The sequence below is a fragment of the Cervus canadensis genome, chromosome X (assembly GCF_019320065.1).
Source record: "Cervus canadensis isolate Bull #8, Minnesota chromosome X, ASM1932006v1, whole genome shotgun sequence".
Taxonomy (NCBI): Eukaryota; Metazoa; Chordata; class Mammalia; order Artiodactyla; family Cervidae; genus Cervus; species Cervus canadensis.
The window spans coordinates 95,547,488-95,561,777 of NC_057419.1; the positions used below are offsets into that span (position 1 = coordinate 95,547,488).

Consider the following 14,290-nt stretch of genomic DNA (forward strand, 5'->3'; position numbering starts at 1 on the left):
GTATTTTAACACAGTGTCTTAAAATTCTGTTTCTAGCTTTGTAGCTTTTAGACACAAAAGAACAATACATTTTCTTGAAATTACTTTTAACTTGCTGCAGGAACAATTATTACCACATGCTTCTTCCACAAATATTCAGTGAAAAGCATTCTTAGTGAATGAACAAAATCTCTATTCTGGTTATATTTATTTGGCAGGAAAAATGGGAATGATCTTAAGATCATGCTAGAGATATGGTAGGGAAGCCCCTGGTGGCTCAGATGGTAAAGAGTCTGCCTGCAATGCAGAAGACCCGGCTTTGATCCTTGGGTCAGGCAAACCCCCTGGAGAAGGAAATGGCAACCTGTTCCAGTATTCTTGCCTAGAGAACCCCAAGGACAGAGGAACTTGGTGGGCTACACCCCATGGGGTTGCAAAGAGTTGGACACAGCTGAGTGACTAATACACACACACACACACACACACACACACATACTCACACACAGATATGGTAGGCAAGAATTGATATGACTAAATACAGGATTTGACGCCAATGATTTTATGTTCTGTATCAATGAGGTCATCTGCCATTACATAGTACTGACATTATTTATATGATATTATTTAGAAATCAACCAACAATATTTATTTTAAACATTAAAGAGCACAACATATTGTTCCCTGTGTGCCTGTGAGACAATATAACAATTATTTTCAATAAAGTATGCCATTCTGAACCCTGGAACTGAAAGCTAGAAACTCTGGATTTTAGATTTCTAATTCTGAATTTGATTTGGATATTACTGGAGCATCATTTCTAACTTATATCAGTTCTTTAAATATTTGAGGGAAAATTCCAATGAAGCAATTTGTGCTTAAGTAAATTTAAAAGTTCTTAGATATTCTTTGGAAAATATGGCTCTGTGATGTGGAAGAATTGTCTTTTTGTTTAATCCTTATCCATGACACAGAAACTTGCACATGGTAAACACTCAATTAAATTGTTGAAATAAATACAATAGCAGATCCCACCAAGAGTACTGGAGTGGGTTGCTATGCCCTCCTCCAGGGGATTTTCCTGACCCCAGGGATCAAACTCGCATCACCTGTATCTCCTGCATTGGCAGGCGGAATCTTTACCACTGAGCCGCCTGGTAAGCCCAATAGAAGGTAAAGCAATGACCAAAACGTAAAACTCCCATTTCAAAGTTGTTGTTCCCAAAATGATTTCTGAGAAACAGTTAGGTGCATCTTTCTCTTGTCCCACATCCCTTCCCAAACAAATTTTCAAATTTTGATTTATTTTGCAGGCAGGGATGACATAGCCTAAACAAGTAGAGGGGGATATTAGTGACATGATGAGAGAAAACAGTAATCTTGAAGGATTTTTCTCTGTTAAGATATTTTGGGGTTCATTTAAAGTATTACAAGAATAAACTTACCTAGTTTTACTTCAGCATTATGAGTGAGTAGCACATTCTGACCTTTGATGTCCCGGTGAATTACACGGTGTGAATGAAGATGCGCTAAGCCCTGCATATGCATACATATATACATTTATATAAAAAAGCAAGATCAATACATAGTTTTTCTCTTTTTCTGGTACTGTTCTTAGCATTTTTGGAAAGACTTTTGGTAAGAAAAATGGCCCAGATTTGCATTTTTCAGACAAAATTCTTCTTTAGGCTGGAACTACTACAACCAGTTCCCAGAAATAGTACTTTCAGCTATAAGGAAAGGAAAATAAATGAGGACACCCATGAAAGAGAGAAACAACACCAAAAATTAATACTTGTATATATTGGGCCATTTACCTTCCTTTCTAGTCTCCATTTTTCCAACTAACCACTTGAGTAAAGACCTGGATATCTGAACTATTGTAGCTCAGCCATTGTTTTACTCTACTTATCCAACCATTTGTTTAGTCCAAAATATTTTCAAGTCAACCTTGTAGGCTGAGAATTTGAAGGAATATGGAAATTCACTTTAAAGTACTTGCCATTTGTATTGGTTTACCATGCTGTCTCCAGACCATTCACCACTAAAACTAACCCATGTCCTGACTTCAGTGAGATTGCTCTACTTACTAACAGGAGATTAATAATAGAAATAACAGTGAAAACAGCTAATATCAATTGAGTCCTTATTCTTTGCCAAGCACTACGCTAAGCACTTTACATGAAGTCAACTCTTAAATCCTTACAGCAATCTTTTAAGGAAGATGCTAATTCCACCCCAAATTACAGGTGATGAAAATGAGATTTGGAGAAATTAAGTAATTGACTCAGGGACACACAGCTAATACATGATGAACCAGAATTTAAACTCAGTCTATGCGTTAGTATACTGTATTGGTCTTTATCTTTCTGGCTTACTTCACTCTGTATAATGGGCTCCAGTTTCATCCATCTCATTAGAACTGATTCGAATGAATTCTTTTTAATGGCTGAGTAATATTCCATAGTGTATATGTACCACAGTTTCTTTAGCCATTTGTCTGCTGATGGGCATCTAGGTTGCTTCCATGTCCTGGCTATTATAAAAAGTGCTGCGATGAACATTGGGGTAGAGTTTGCACTCTTAACTACGTACACTATTATTATGAGTGAATCCAGTTAAGACAGCATTCTAATATTTTTATCAGTGATGCTGTTCAGTTCTGTTAACATCCTTCTTGGATGACTCTAAGCACTTAAGACACAAAGAAAAATCTGATTTTGGTAGATCAAGAACACTGTCATTTTCATCCAATTTGGTGTTCAAAATAAGGAATGTTTTAAGTTAAGACATTATTCAGAGAGGATATCTGTCTGCAAAAGAGTTGTAGATGATTTGAAGCCATTGAGTAAAACACGGATTTCTCAACCCATCTTAATCTCCAATGACAGTGCTATGCTTTAAAAAAAAAAAAAAACTCTAAAAATCACAACAACTTAACACTCTAAGTTATTATACCCATGATCCACCAAACACTGTAGTCTAACTCTGAAAGGGCCATTGAAAGCCATGATTTTATTAGTTGGAGGCTAATTACTTTACAATATTGTAGTGATTTTTGTCATACATTGACATGAATCAACTAATAAAAATAAACGGAAAAAAAAAAAGCCATGATTTGGCATTTCACATTACGTGAAAGCTGCTTTCTCTAAAGCCTTTTGGTCTTTTTCAGTATCCTGATCCAGAAGTTTAGAATTTTTAAACCATCCTATATGAGCAAGTATAAGACACACTGAATATATTACCCCCAGGTTTTTTCAAGGTCAGGGGCAAATGACTATATGAATGCTCACCTGGAGGATTTCTCGGCAAATATAAGCAATCCAATCTTCCTTCAAACTCTGATTTCTGGTCATTCTCACTACATCAGTGACTGAGCCTGCTGCACATAACTCCATCACCATCTGCAGGGAAGCCAGCAAAGAAAGTATCAAGATTTAGAAAGTAGTTCTCTGAAAATATCTGGAGAGTTTTAGTTCATATGGCTTACATGTATATGTTATGTTTAGACATTAAGATACTGCGCAAAGACTGGCTTAATTGTCTGGTAGGAAACTAGTAGAATGAGAAAGAACTGAAAAAAAAATCCAAAGATCTCTGGAGGGAGAGAAAGGAGGTACCGCACCAGGGATTTTTAAACCAGTAGGTAGGATCTGAGCTAAGCCTTGAAGGATAGGTTCTGTTTGGATATGCTGAGAAAGAAGAACATTCAGCTTATTGAGAACAGAATGAGCACATGCCTTTAGAAAAAAGCTTGCACAGGGCTAAGCCTGAGTGATGACTGGAGTAGAACAAAAAAGACAGTTGAGGGAATAGTTTGCGGGTGGAAAAACAGGATATGGAGGGGAATCTCAAAACAATTTACACTTAAACATTGACTAGATTAGTTTTTATTGCTGTTTTCTTTTCTTTTTTTTGTTTGTTTTTTTTTTCATTTATTTATATTAGTTGGAGGCTAATTACTTTACAATATTGTAGTGGTTTTTGCCATACATTGATATGAATCAGCCATGGGTTTACATGTGTTTATTTTCAAGTTTTAGAATATTTTCCCCAAGATACTGGCAAAATACAACCTGAAGGGGGAAACTGTCAGTTCCACTACTGTAGGGAAATTTTTTCCAAATAAACCACTAAGGAAAGTCTATTTTAAGGCTAATATTCTGACAGTGTCTCATTCAGATTTTACTTTATTAACAAATGCAATTTCTCAGGAAATTTGATTTTGCCACTAATGAATCAGGTGCCCAACTAGTAAATTTGCTTTCATATATTAGCTAACTAGAGGACTGACCAATGTGAAGGAGAATCTGACTATTACAATCAATTTCACAAACTTTTCTTTAAGTACAGGTTTTGCACTAGTGCCAATGTCAAATGTCAATACTACTTTGTCAGTAGAACAAGACATGCCTTTTTAAAAAAAACTATAGGTAAGTTAATTATTGCCATAGATGAAAGGAAGTAAAAGGACAGGCCCCAAATCATGAATATTTAAAAGGTATACCTTATTTCCTTTTGGAATGCTAAGATTGTCCTTTCAGAAAATTACTTCCTTATTTTATATTTGTTCACAACTGATATAACACAGTCTTTTACCTGAGTACACTATTTCAATAAACGAAGATAAGAAAAGCAAACCAGATACTACAGATAAAGCACAAAAAGGTTAATTTTCATGTCTACTATATCGAATGGTTACAACATATACACTGTGGTATTGGAAGAAAGGGGCTCATTTTGAACCATGACAAACATGAATTAAAGTCATTCACTAAGGTGAACACTGGAAAATTTTGCCAGTATTACCCGACTCAGAGGAGTTCTACTATGAAAAGAATGCAAGACGTTCTCATTTTTCCCGAATTTGTATGCACAGTGCCTGACTATACTTTATAAATGGTAATTATTTTGTTATTTGCTTCCTAGGTGTTCAGATTTACATAGCTAAGAAAGTGTGAATGGTCCCAGGAAAACTCTTACCTCAACAAATAACTTTTGCATGCAGTGCCTATTTATCCTTCAGATATCAGTGTAAGAAAAAGTTTCTCACGGAAGAGTTTTCCTTTCCCTAACTTAGATTCCTTTGTTATTTGCCCACAAAAAAAGCATGTTACTTCCCTTCTGACCAATTATACATTTATTTGTGTGATTATTTGATTGATATTTGTCTTCACAAATAGACTATAAGCTCCAGTGGGCCAGATCCATGGAAATTCAGCTTACGATTGTATCCTCAGCATCTAGGAGAAAGCCTGGAAGCAGATAGCTTTCGAATGAATAGATGTTATATGACTGAATTAATTGAGCACTGAGAAACATATCTAATAAGTAGACTGCCATACTGTCAAGAGAAAAAAAACTTGTAAAAATATATTTAAAGACAAATGTTGTATGCCCCTCCAAAAGGAAAAAAAAAAAACAGTAGCCATGAAAAATGCACAGTGGTATTTAACAAAATTTTAACTGGCATTGTCAGAGAATAGAGGATTTAGTTAACTGGACATTTGGGAGAAAATAGGTTTAAACTGAAGATCTCTAAATTAGAGGGTTCTCAAAATGTGGTACCCAGATGAGTATCATCAACATAACTTGTAAACTTATTAAAAAGTGCAAATTTGTGGACTCCCTACCCCAGACTAACTGAATTAATAACTCCATGGGTGGGGCCAGCAATCTGTTTTTATTAGGATCTCCATGAAATTCTGTTGCAGGCTAAAGTTTGAGAACCACAGCTTCAATTCAATCCCTTGTTGAAACCTTCCTATATTGCCCACTATCCTGCTTCTTAAAGTTCACATATAAAATGTAACAGAATCTTTCTCTGACTCTTAAAAATTCTGAAAAGTCTCAGGTATTATTTAAAAGATACCACTCTTAACGTGGACTAGAAAGGCAAGAGAATGTTCACAGACCCCAGATGATGTTCTAAATATTCCTTTTTAAATAAAGATATATTTGATTGAAGCTCACTTTCTTATGGTTTGATTATGTCTCCTATAGGAGAGGGCAGCAACAATTCTGGTAACTGTAGCATGGGTTTCAGTTAGCTTTTAAAATTTATAGCTCATTGATTTGTAATTCATGATACTATAGGCATGAAGCCTAAGAAAAGGATAAGTCAACTAACCATTTAGAAAAACAGTTTCTAGAAATTATGTTTAAATATAATTGCACTTAGCAAACACTTAAATTGTACTCATATACTCATTCCAAGTGTGACTTAGAATAGATATTTATTATTCAGTCATTGGGCCCAAATCCATCAGGTAATCTCCTTAGCTATACCTTTAATTTATAAGCAAATGTATTAGCTACATAAAGTTAAAAGCAGCAAAACTCTATTTGAAAAGAAATATGTTAGATATTTCCAGTATTCATTTGAGTCTTCTCACATCCTACCCCCGAACCCCTTGCCAGTTACTTAATTTACTTTTCCATATTTTATCACTCTCATTTCCAGGAATTAGAGCACATTTTTTTCATACTACTTTGAGCAGCTGCATGCTTAAGTTCTTCTGTAGGTGCACAAAAATGACATCTCAATTTATGAAAGCATATGTTCTGAAGTGAGACAGTCTTATGCAATAAGATCAAGGTAACTAAATACACACCCAAAGTTGATGCCTCTGGCCAGGGGGACTCAGCTTGAAAAATGCACCATAGAAGGACACAATGTTCTTGTGGAAAGAGTACTTCTTCAAAAGGTTGAGTTCAGTCCTGAGATCCTCTTCTTCATCCTACAGAATAAGGATAGTAAAATTCCTAAGCTATGCCACTCAATGACTATGGTATCCTAAGCTATAGTAGATCAAAGAAGGAGAATCAAATACCCCACAACAATGTATAATAAAATCTCAACTAGAACTCTCAGAATGGAGATGTGGGGTTAACTGGGAATTTGGGAGAAAATAAAGGTCAATTGAGTATCTTTTAATTCAATGGTTCTTAAAGTATGACCCCTGGACCAGCAGTGACCACTGTATGAAGTTTGCACTAAATGGAATAACACAATTAAACTGCAAAAGTCAATGGTTTTAGTATATTAAAAAAATTATTCAACCATTGAACATTTTTATCGCCCCAAAAGGAAATCCCATACTCTTTAGCTATCACCCCCAAATTCTGCCACCACATCCCAGCTTCAAGCAACCACAAATATTTTTTCTATCTCTATAGGTTTATCTATCCTTAACATTTTATATAAATGAAAATAATATAGTATATAAACTTTTATGACTAGTTTGTTTTCCCCCCCAGGGTTCATCCATGTTGTAATACATATCAGTATTTCATTCTTTTTTATTTACCATTCATCAACTGAATGAGTTATTTCTACCTTTTATCTAGTATGAATAATGCTGCTATGAACATTCATTTCAACTTTAATGTAGATATATATTTTCATTTCCCTTTGGTATATACCTAGGAGTAAAATTGTTGGGTCAAATGGTAATGCTATATTTAACATTTTGATGAAATGTCAAACTGTTTTCCATAGTGGCTATACAATTTTACATTCCCAAATGAATGATGGTTCTCATTTCTCTATACCCTCACTTCACACTCATTATTTTCTGTTTAATTATTATAACACCATAGTGGGTGTAAAGTGATTATCTCATTGTTTTGATTTGCAACTCCCTGAAGACTGATGGAGTTAAGGATCTTTTCATGGACTTATGAGCCATTTTATGATCATCAGAGGCGTGTCTAATAAAATATCTTTGCCCCTATTTTAAAGTTGGGTCACTTGTCTTTTTATGATTGAATTGTAAGATTTATTTATATATTCTATATATAAGTACTTCATAAGATATATGATTTGCAATTATTTTCTCCCATTCTGTGGGCAGTCATTTTACTTTCATGATAGTGTCTTTTGAGGCACAAAATTTTAAATTTTGATGAAGTCCAATTTATCGATTTCTTGTTTTGTTGTTTGTACTTTTAGTGTCATATCTAACGATCTCTTATCAAATCCAAGGTCACCAAATGAACTCCAATCTTTTCTTCCAAACATTTTATAGTTTTAGATCTTACATTTAGGTTTTTTATACATTTTGAGTTAATTTTCATAGAAAGCAGGGAACCAATTTCATTCTTTTACCTGTGGATATCTAGTTACCTCAGCATTATTTGTTGAAAAGTCTAGTCTTTCCCTATAAATCGTGTTTTCATTCATGTTGAAAATTAGTTGACCACAGATAAATGGAAATAATTCTATTTAACTGATCTATATCAAAAAAGCAAAAGAGTTCCAGAAAAACATCTATTTCTGCTTTATTGACTATGCTAAAGCCTTTGACTGTGTGGATCACAATAAACTGTAGAAAATTCTGAAAGAGATGGGAATACTAGACCACCTGACCTGCCTTTTGAGAAACTTGTTTGCAGGTCAGGAAGCAACAGTCAGAACTGGACATGGAACAACAGACTGGTTCCAAATAGGAAAAGGAGTATGTCAAGGCTGTATATTGTCATCCTGCTTATTTAACTTATATGCAAAGTACATCATGAGAAACACTGGGCTGGAAGAAGCACAAGCTGGAATCAAGATTGCCAGGAGAAATGTCAATAACCTCAGATATGCAGATGACACCACCCTTACGGCAGAAAGTGAAGAGAACTGAAGAGCTTCTTGATGAAAGTGAAAGAGGAGAGTGAAAAAGTTGGCTTAAAGTTCAACATTCAGAAAACTAAGATCATGGCATCTGGTCCCATCACTTCATGGCAAATAGATGGGGAAACAGTGACAGACTTTATTATTTTGGGCTCCAAAATCACTGCAGATGGTGATTGCAGCCATGAAATTAAAAGACGCTTACTCCTTGGAAGGAAAGTTATGACCAACCTAGACAGCATATTAAAAAGCAGAGACATTACTTTGTCAACAAAGGTCCGTCTAGTCAAGGCTATGGCTTTTTCAGTAGTCATGTATGGATGTGAGAATTGGACTATAAAGAAAGCTGAGTGCCGAACAATTGATGCTTTTGAACTGTGGTATTGGAGAAAACTCTTGAGAGTCCCTTGGACTGCAAGGAGATCCATCCTAAAGGAGACCAGTCCTGGGTGTTCATTCGAAGGACTGATGTTGAAGCTGAAACTCCAGTACTTTGGCCACCTAATATGAAGAGCTGACTCATCTGAAAAGACCCTGATGCTGGGATTGAGAGCAGGAGGAGAAGGGGATGACAGAGGATGAGATGGTTGGATGGCATCACCGACTCAATGGACATGAGTTTGGGTAGGCTCCCGGGGTTGGTGATGGACAGGGAGGCCTGGTGTGCTGCAGTTCATGGGGTCGCAAAGAGTCGGACACGACTGAGCTACTGAACTGAACTGAACTGATCTATATGTCTATCCTTATGCTTGTATCACGTTACCTTAATTGAATTTTAAAGTTTCTAGTTTGATTTGTCCTATAATTTTAAAAGATATGCTTAAATTCATTATTTTCCTAATCACTACAGTGGTAAATATGTTAAAAAGCTATCTATCAATCCAGTGGTCTGAATTCCTAGTAGCTCTAAATTTCATTTCATTGCAAATATAAAAAGCTCTCCTACAGCATCTATAAAAGTTCAATTTATATAACCTTTTCAGGAATACTCTCACTGTACAGAGTGAGATATATTTGTAGTATGTGAAGAAAAGAAGACTTTTAAAGATAAAGTTAAACTCCTGTTCTGAAATCCAGTGAAAAAGGATACCTTTGACTTATTCTGGGCAATGAATTAGAACATGGCCCACTGGCATTAAAAGTAATTAATGGGTGAACCTCTAACTATCTTTAGTTATCCCCAGCATTTCCCTCAATTAACTTGACTTGACAACCTTAAGGTAGTGGAAAATACATCTGTAGAACATTTTTTAGCATTTCCCTAGTATTTTCCAGTGGATTTATTCATAAACATTCAACAATTATAAAACAAATCTAGATACCTGAATGTCTTTGGGGGAGGGGATGGAGCCTTATTTCTTCACTTGGAAGCTCTAACATCAGGATTTGCATTTATTGTGTAATAAAAGCATGAAAATTAAAACAATCACCTGTAGCAGGAGAATTATATAGAAGTTCAGGTTCCAGTTTCACCCTAGCCTCCCAAGGAAGCTTGGTTGATAAGTTGCCTTCACATTCCCTTAACCTGTTTAGTTAAAGGCTAATCCTCATGGCTTTCATTCTTGCCATATAGGACCCTTAAACTTTCTGCTTCCTTTGTGATGTTGTTATCCTTTGCAATGATAACAATATCTGCCATCATATAGAAATAAACCTTAGAAACTAGCAATTCTAAATATAGAGGGGTACTCTCAGTTTCTAGCAAGGCACCAAGGTTCTGCTGAGAGAAATATGTACTCATAAAGACTGCAATAAATAAGAATGAGATGATAATGTGAGAATAAGAACACAAAGAACAGGTTAAAGAGAAGCGCAGCCCAGATTGAGTCCTTCAACTTGTTTGGTAGTTTGATATCAAAGAACTTACTTTTCTTTCTGAGGTAGAAATCTCATGTCCTTGAGCAGGAAGAGAACAGCTGGGCTCCTGGCAACTATGTAGTTGTATTTAACTATACTTTTATTCTTGTTATAGGTAGGCTAAATATTCTGGTGCCATTTTACCTATGAGAAACCTGACGACTAGAGAGGTAAGACCATTTTTCCAAGTACTTCTTAGCTATTTAGCAGTAGACTTGGCATTGGAACTCATGTTTCTTGACTTCCACACTACTGCTATTTTCGTAAACCCCTGATTAATGAGATGTGTGTGCAAGTCACAAACTTCTTACCCCAAAGGATTCAGGATGATTTAGAGATGCTAACTGGCTGATCAATTATTTTTCTTACTAAAATATATAATCAGAGAACTCAAAGCTCCCAACTAGAAAAATTTCTAAGAGTGGGTCTCCCACATAAATGTAAACTCCTCCAAAACCAATAAACCAAGATCAGACATGTTTGGAAAGCATTAGTATGTTTGCCATTCTCAATTAACAGGAAGTTGAGCTTGTGAGAAACACATAAGTACATTATATCCATCAGGCCAAGTGGGTAATTTAAAACTCTCACACATATCCCGGTAATATGATGCTATAGCATTTCCTGGCTCAAGGCCAGTTGATCCCAAGTGGCCTGAATATCCTGCTTTTTGTCAAGAAGAGGCAGCTCAAGGATGCCAAAACTTGCATTGCAATTTCACCCAATTCTAAAATCTAAGTATTTTACCCTATAGAAAGACTTCAGAGAGAGTTTGGAGATGATCTTCAAATGAATTAACCCAAATATTTGATAAAACCAGAATTAGTGAAAAAATTATAATTTTCATACCTTACCTTTTACAGCTTTTTGATTAACATAAGCATTACCTCTTACATTTAGATATGCTTTGTCTCCCAAGAGACACTGTAAACAAAACAGGAGCCCGGTACTTTTAAACTAATCATGAAACTGTTTACCGATACAGTCTTAATATAACTAGAAAGTTCTTCTGGATCTGATTATTAATGGAAAAGCTTATTTTTAAATGAGTCTGGAAGCATATTTATTAAGATACAAAAGGTTGAAAATATTTGAATACTAGATAGCTAACTGCAGGGGAGAAAATCAAGAAAAAATGTCAGTTATATTGTTAGAACAAAATTCTATATTTAGGCCCCCAGAATATTTTGATAGATCACTAACATCTAGATTATCAAGATCTACTGAAAAAGAATATCCTTTGCCAGAGCTTATTCTAGAGCCAGCAAATTATCAGAGTAATAGAGACTGCTTTGTAAGGCAGTTAAAAAGCTTCAGGTAGAAATCACCTTCCCGTTCCTTCATGTATTCAAGTACTGTGTCAGATGTCTGAACACTCAGGCTGGGCAGCCTGTTGGTTTTCTGTCTATGACTGTTCTCTCACACATGAAGAGAGTAGTCTTCATTGGGCTCATACATGATGGCAATGTCTCTAAGAGTCTTGATGGGGGAAAAGCCAGTCAGTCCAGAATATCATGTAAAAGGTATGAAAAGAATCTTGCCAAGGCCAATTTTAGACTTCCCTGGTGGCTCAGTCGGTAAGGAATCTGCCTATAATGTAGGAGACCTGGGTTTGGTCCCCCGGTCAGGAAGAACCCCTGGAGAATGGCATGGCAACCCACTCCAGTATTCTTGTCTGGAGAATCTCAGGGACAGAGGAACCTGGTGGGCTACAGTCCATGGGGTTGCAAAGAGTCAGACACGATGGAGTGACTAAGCACATAAGGCCAATTTTAGACAAAATTCACTCTTGTTCCCATCATCTCTTTTGTTATTCTTCAGCTAGCGAGCTATATGTGCTGTGAATTTACTTAGTCCTTCACCTGCAGTCAACACTTACCTGTTCAGGGTACCATTTCTTCTAGGCCCTACTTTCCAAAAGATGCTAGTGTTCAAATATGATGAATGAATCTGTGTCAGTACATTAAAAACATAAATATCACTTTCAGGCAAGAAGAGTTCAGTGGTGGCCTTCTACAGATAATGATATAATACAAAGGGATTAGTTTAAAGTTGAAAATTAAAGGAAAGATGGCTTTGGACGCTAATGAAGACTTTCAGTACTCACACTGTATCTCCAGCCGACAGACTTTTGATATTTATTCACTCTCACTCGCCTTCCTATTTCAGGTAAAGGGGTCTGCAAAGCCAAGAACAAAACTTTATTAAATGCACTGGTACACTCTGAAAATGATTTATTCTTGAGTACTTTGTGCTTAAATACTAAATGAAAGAGTAACATAATTCCTCTCTCAATTTTCACTAATAGTTTTAATTTAAAAAATCAGATTCTTATATACACAGAAACTTGGCAAAAAATTCATAGTAACAGATTTAACTGCCATTTATGGAATAGTACAATTTGATGATTGTAAAGTGCTATTTCTTCTAACAAACGAGGTAATTGACACTATCTATGGGCTGAACATAATTTTTAACTGTTTCAAGTCAGAGTATCTAAAACATAGATTAAATGTAGGTCAAAGTCTATTAAGTTGAAAAAAAGGGAATATGTATTTTAGAGGGTCTCACTCAAGGAGTACCAAGCTGATTATTTGGAAGTTGTAGTTTACAGGGTAAAATAAATTCATAAAACCTCAAAATTCATTTGACATTTACTGATGAAACAAAAAACATGCAACTCTTTAAATAGTTTCAGCAATTCATTTCCTGCACAAATTGGAAAAGAACGGTTTATGGCGTTGATAACAATTCAGTGACTATGTACACTTTTTCAAATATGATATTTTAGAATTTTCTTTTAGGTTATAGTGAAGTGAAAATATTTTGACCTTTGTTATGCCCATGCTAATATTATCTTGAGAAAGTGAGGTACTCATGCTAAAGAAAGAGGACAGAAATCAGGGCTTAGCATAATCTATGACAATATATTATGACCCATGACACAGCTTTATGAATGTTAGTCAGAACACTGCCAATTAAACTCTCTCTTGTGCATCTGTTAAAAAAATACATGAAAAAAAAGTACATCTCAGACAAGTTCTTTTCCTTCTACTGAAAACCTAACGGACTGAGTTTTCAAAAGGAATTATTGGGGAGGGAAAGAAATATGATAAAACAGAGGAGTAATGAAATATTAGAGGAAATTTACTGTTTACTATGCCTGGGAATAGATAATCAACCAGAAATAGACAGGAAGATGGATTTTTCATTTTTATAAAATACAAGAATATATAGGACTTTCGCTGTGATTACAATTTTATGTGTAAATGTAATAAATCAATAATAAAAATAATATGCTAGTGATAGAAATAATATTAAATTACAAATAAATGCAAATTAAGATAATTATATATAACAATGATGCAGAAAACAAATACAATATTTTCTGAGCTGTTTATCCCAAGACCACAGTCCACTAAGCAACAGAATACAGACAGGATGTAATATTACCTTACGAGCATTCATCACTTTCACAGCTGTAAAGGCACCAGTCTTTTCATGGAGTCCCTGAAACATAAGATAGTAATAAACATTGAATACTGGCTATATAATCCAGCAATCAAGAAGCAAAGTAAAAAAATATTAAAATTAAATAAGGTTAAACACTGTAGTCTAAATAAAAGAGAAAAAATAAAAAAGAAAAAATATAAAAAGAAAAAAATTTTTTTTATATTTTTTCTTTTTTATTTTTTCTCTTTTATTTTCCTTTAAAATTCCCTATTACTCCCCCATTACTCCTTAACTTTCATTTACATAGATTTTTACGATTTTTTTAATTAGGGGAAAAAAAATTTTTTTTTTTCTTTCTTTCTTTCTTTTTTTTTTTTT

The 14,290-nt window shown here is 34.9% G+C and overlaps 1 protein-coding gene across 2 annotated transcripts in view; it reads right to left on the bottom strand.

Moving 5' to 3' along the window:
• Positions 1 to 14,290, bottom strand: part of NRK (Nik related kinase) — a 124,488-nt gene that overhangs the window by 54,422 nt on the left and 55,776 nt on the right. For both annotated transcript variants that reach the window (XM_043458387.1, XM_043458388.1), the window contains exons 3-7: positions 13,913 to 13,969; positions 12,567 to 12,638; positions 6,594 to 6,719; positions 3,273 to 3,383; positions 1,422 to 1,512 (exon numbers count right to left, since the gene is read on the bottom strand). In XM_043458387.1, coding sequence (XP_043314322.1) covers positions 1,422 to 1,512; positions 3,273 to 3,383; positions 6,594 to 6,719; positions 12,567 to 12,638; positions 13,913 to 13,969 — 457 coding nt within the window. The remainder of the gene's footprint in view (positions 1 to 1,421; positions 1,513 to 3,272; positions 3,384 to 6,593; positions 6,720 to 12,566; positions 12,639 to 13,912; positions 13,970 to 14,290) is intronic.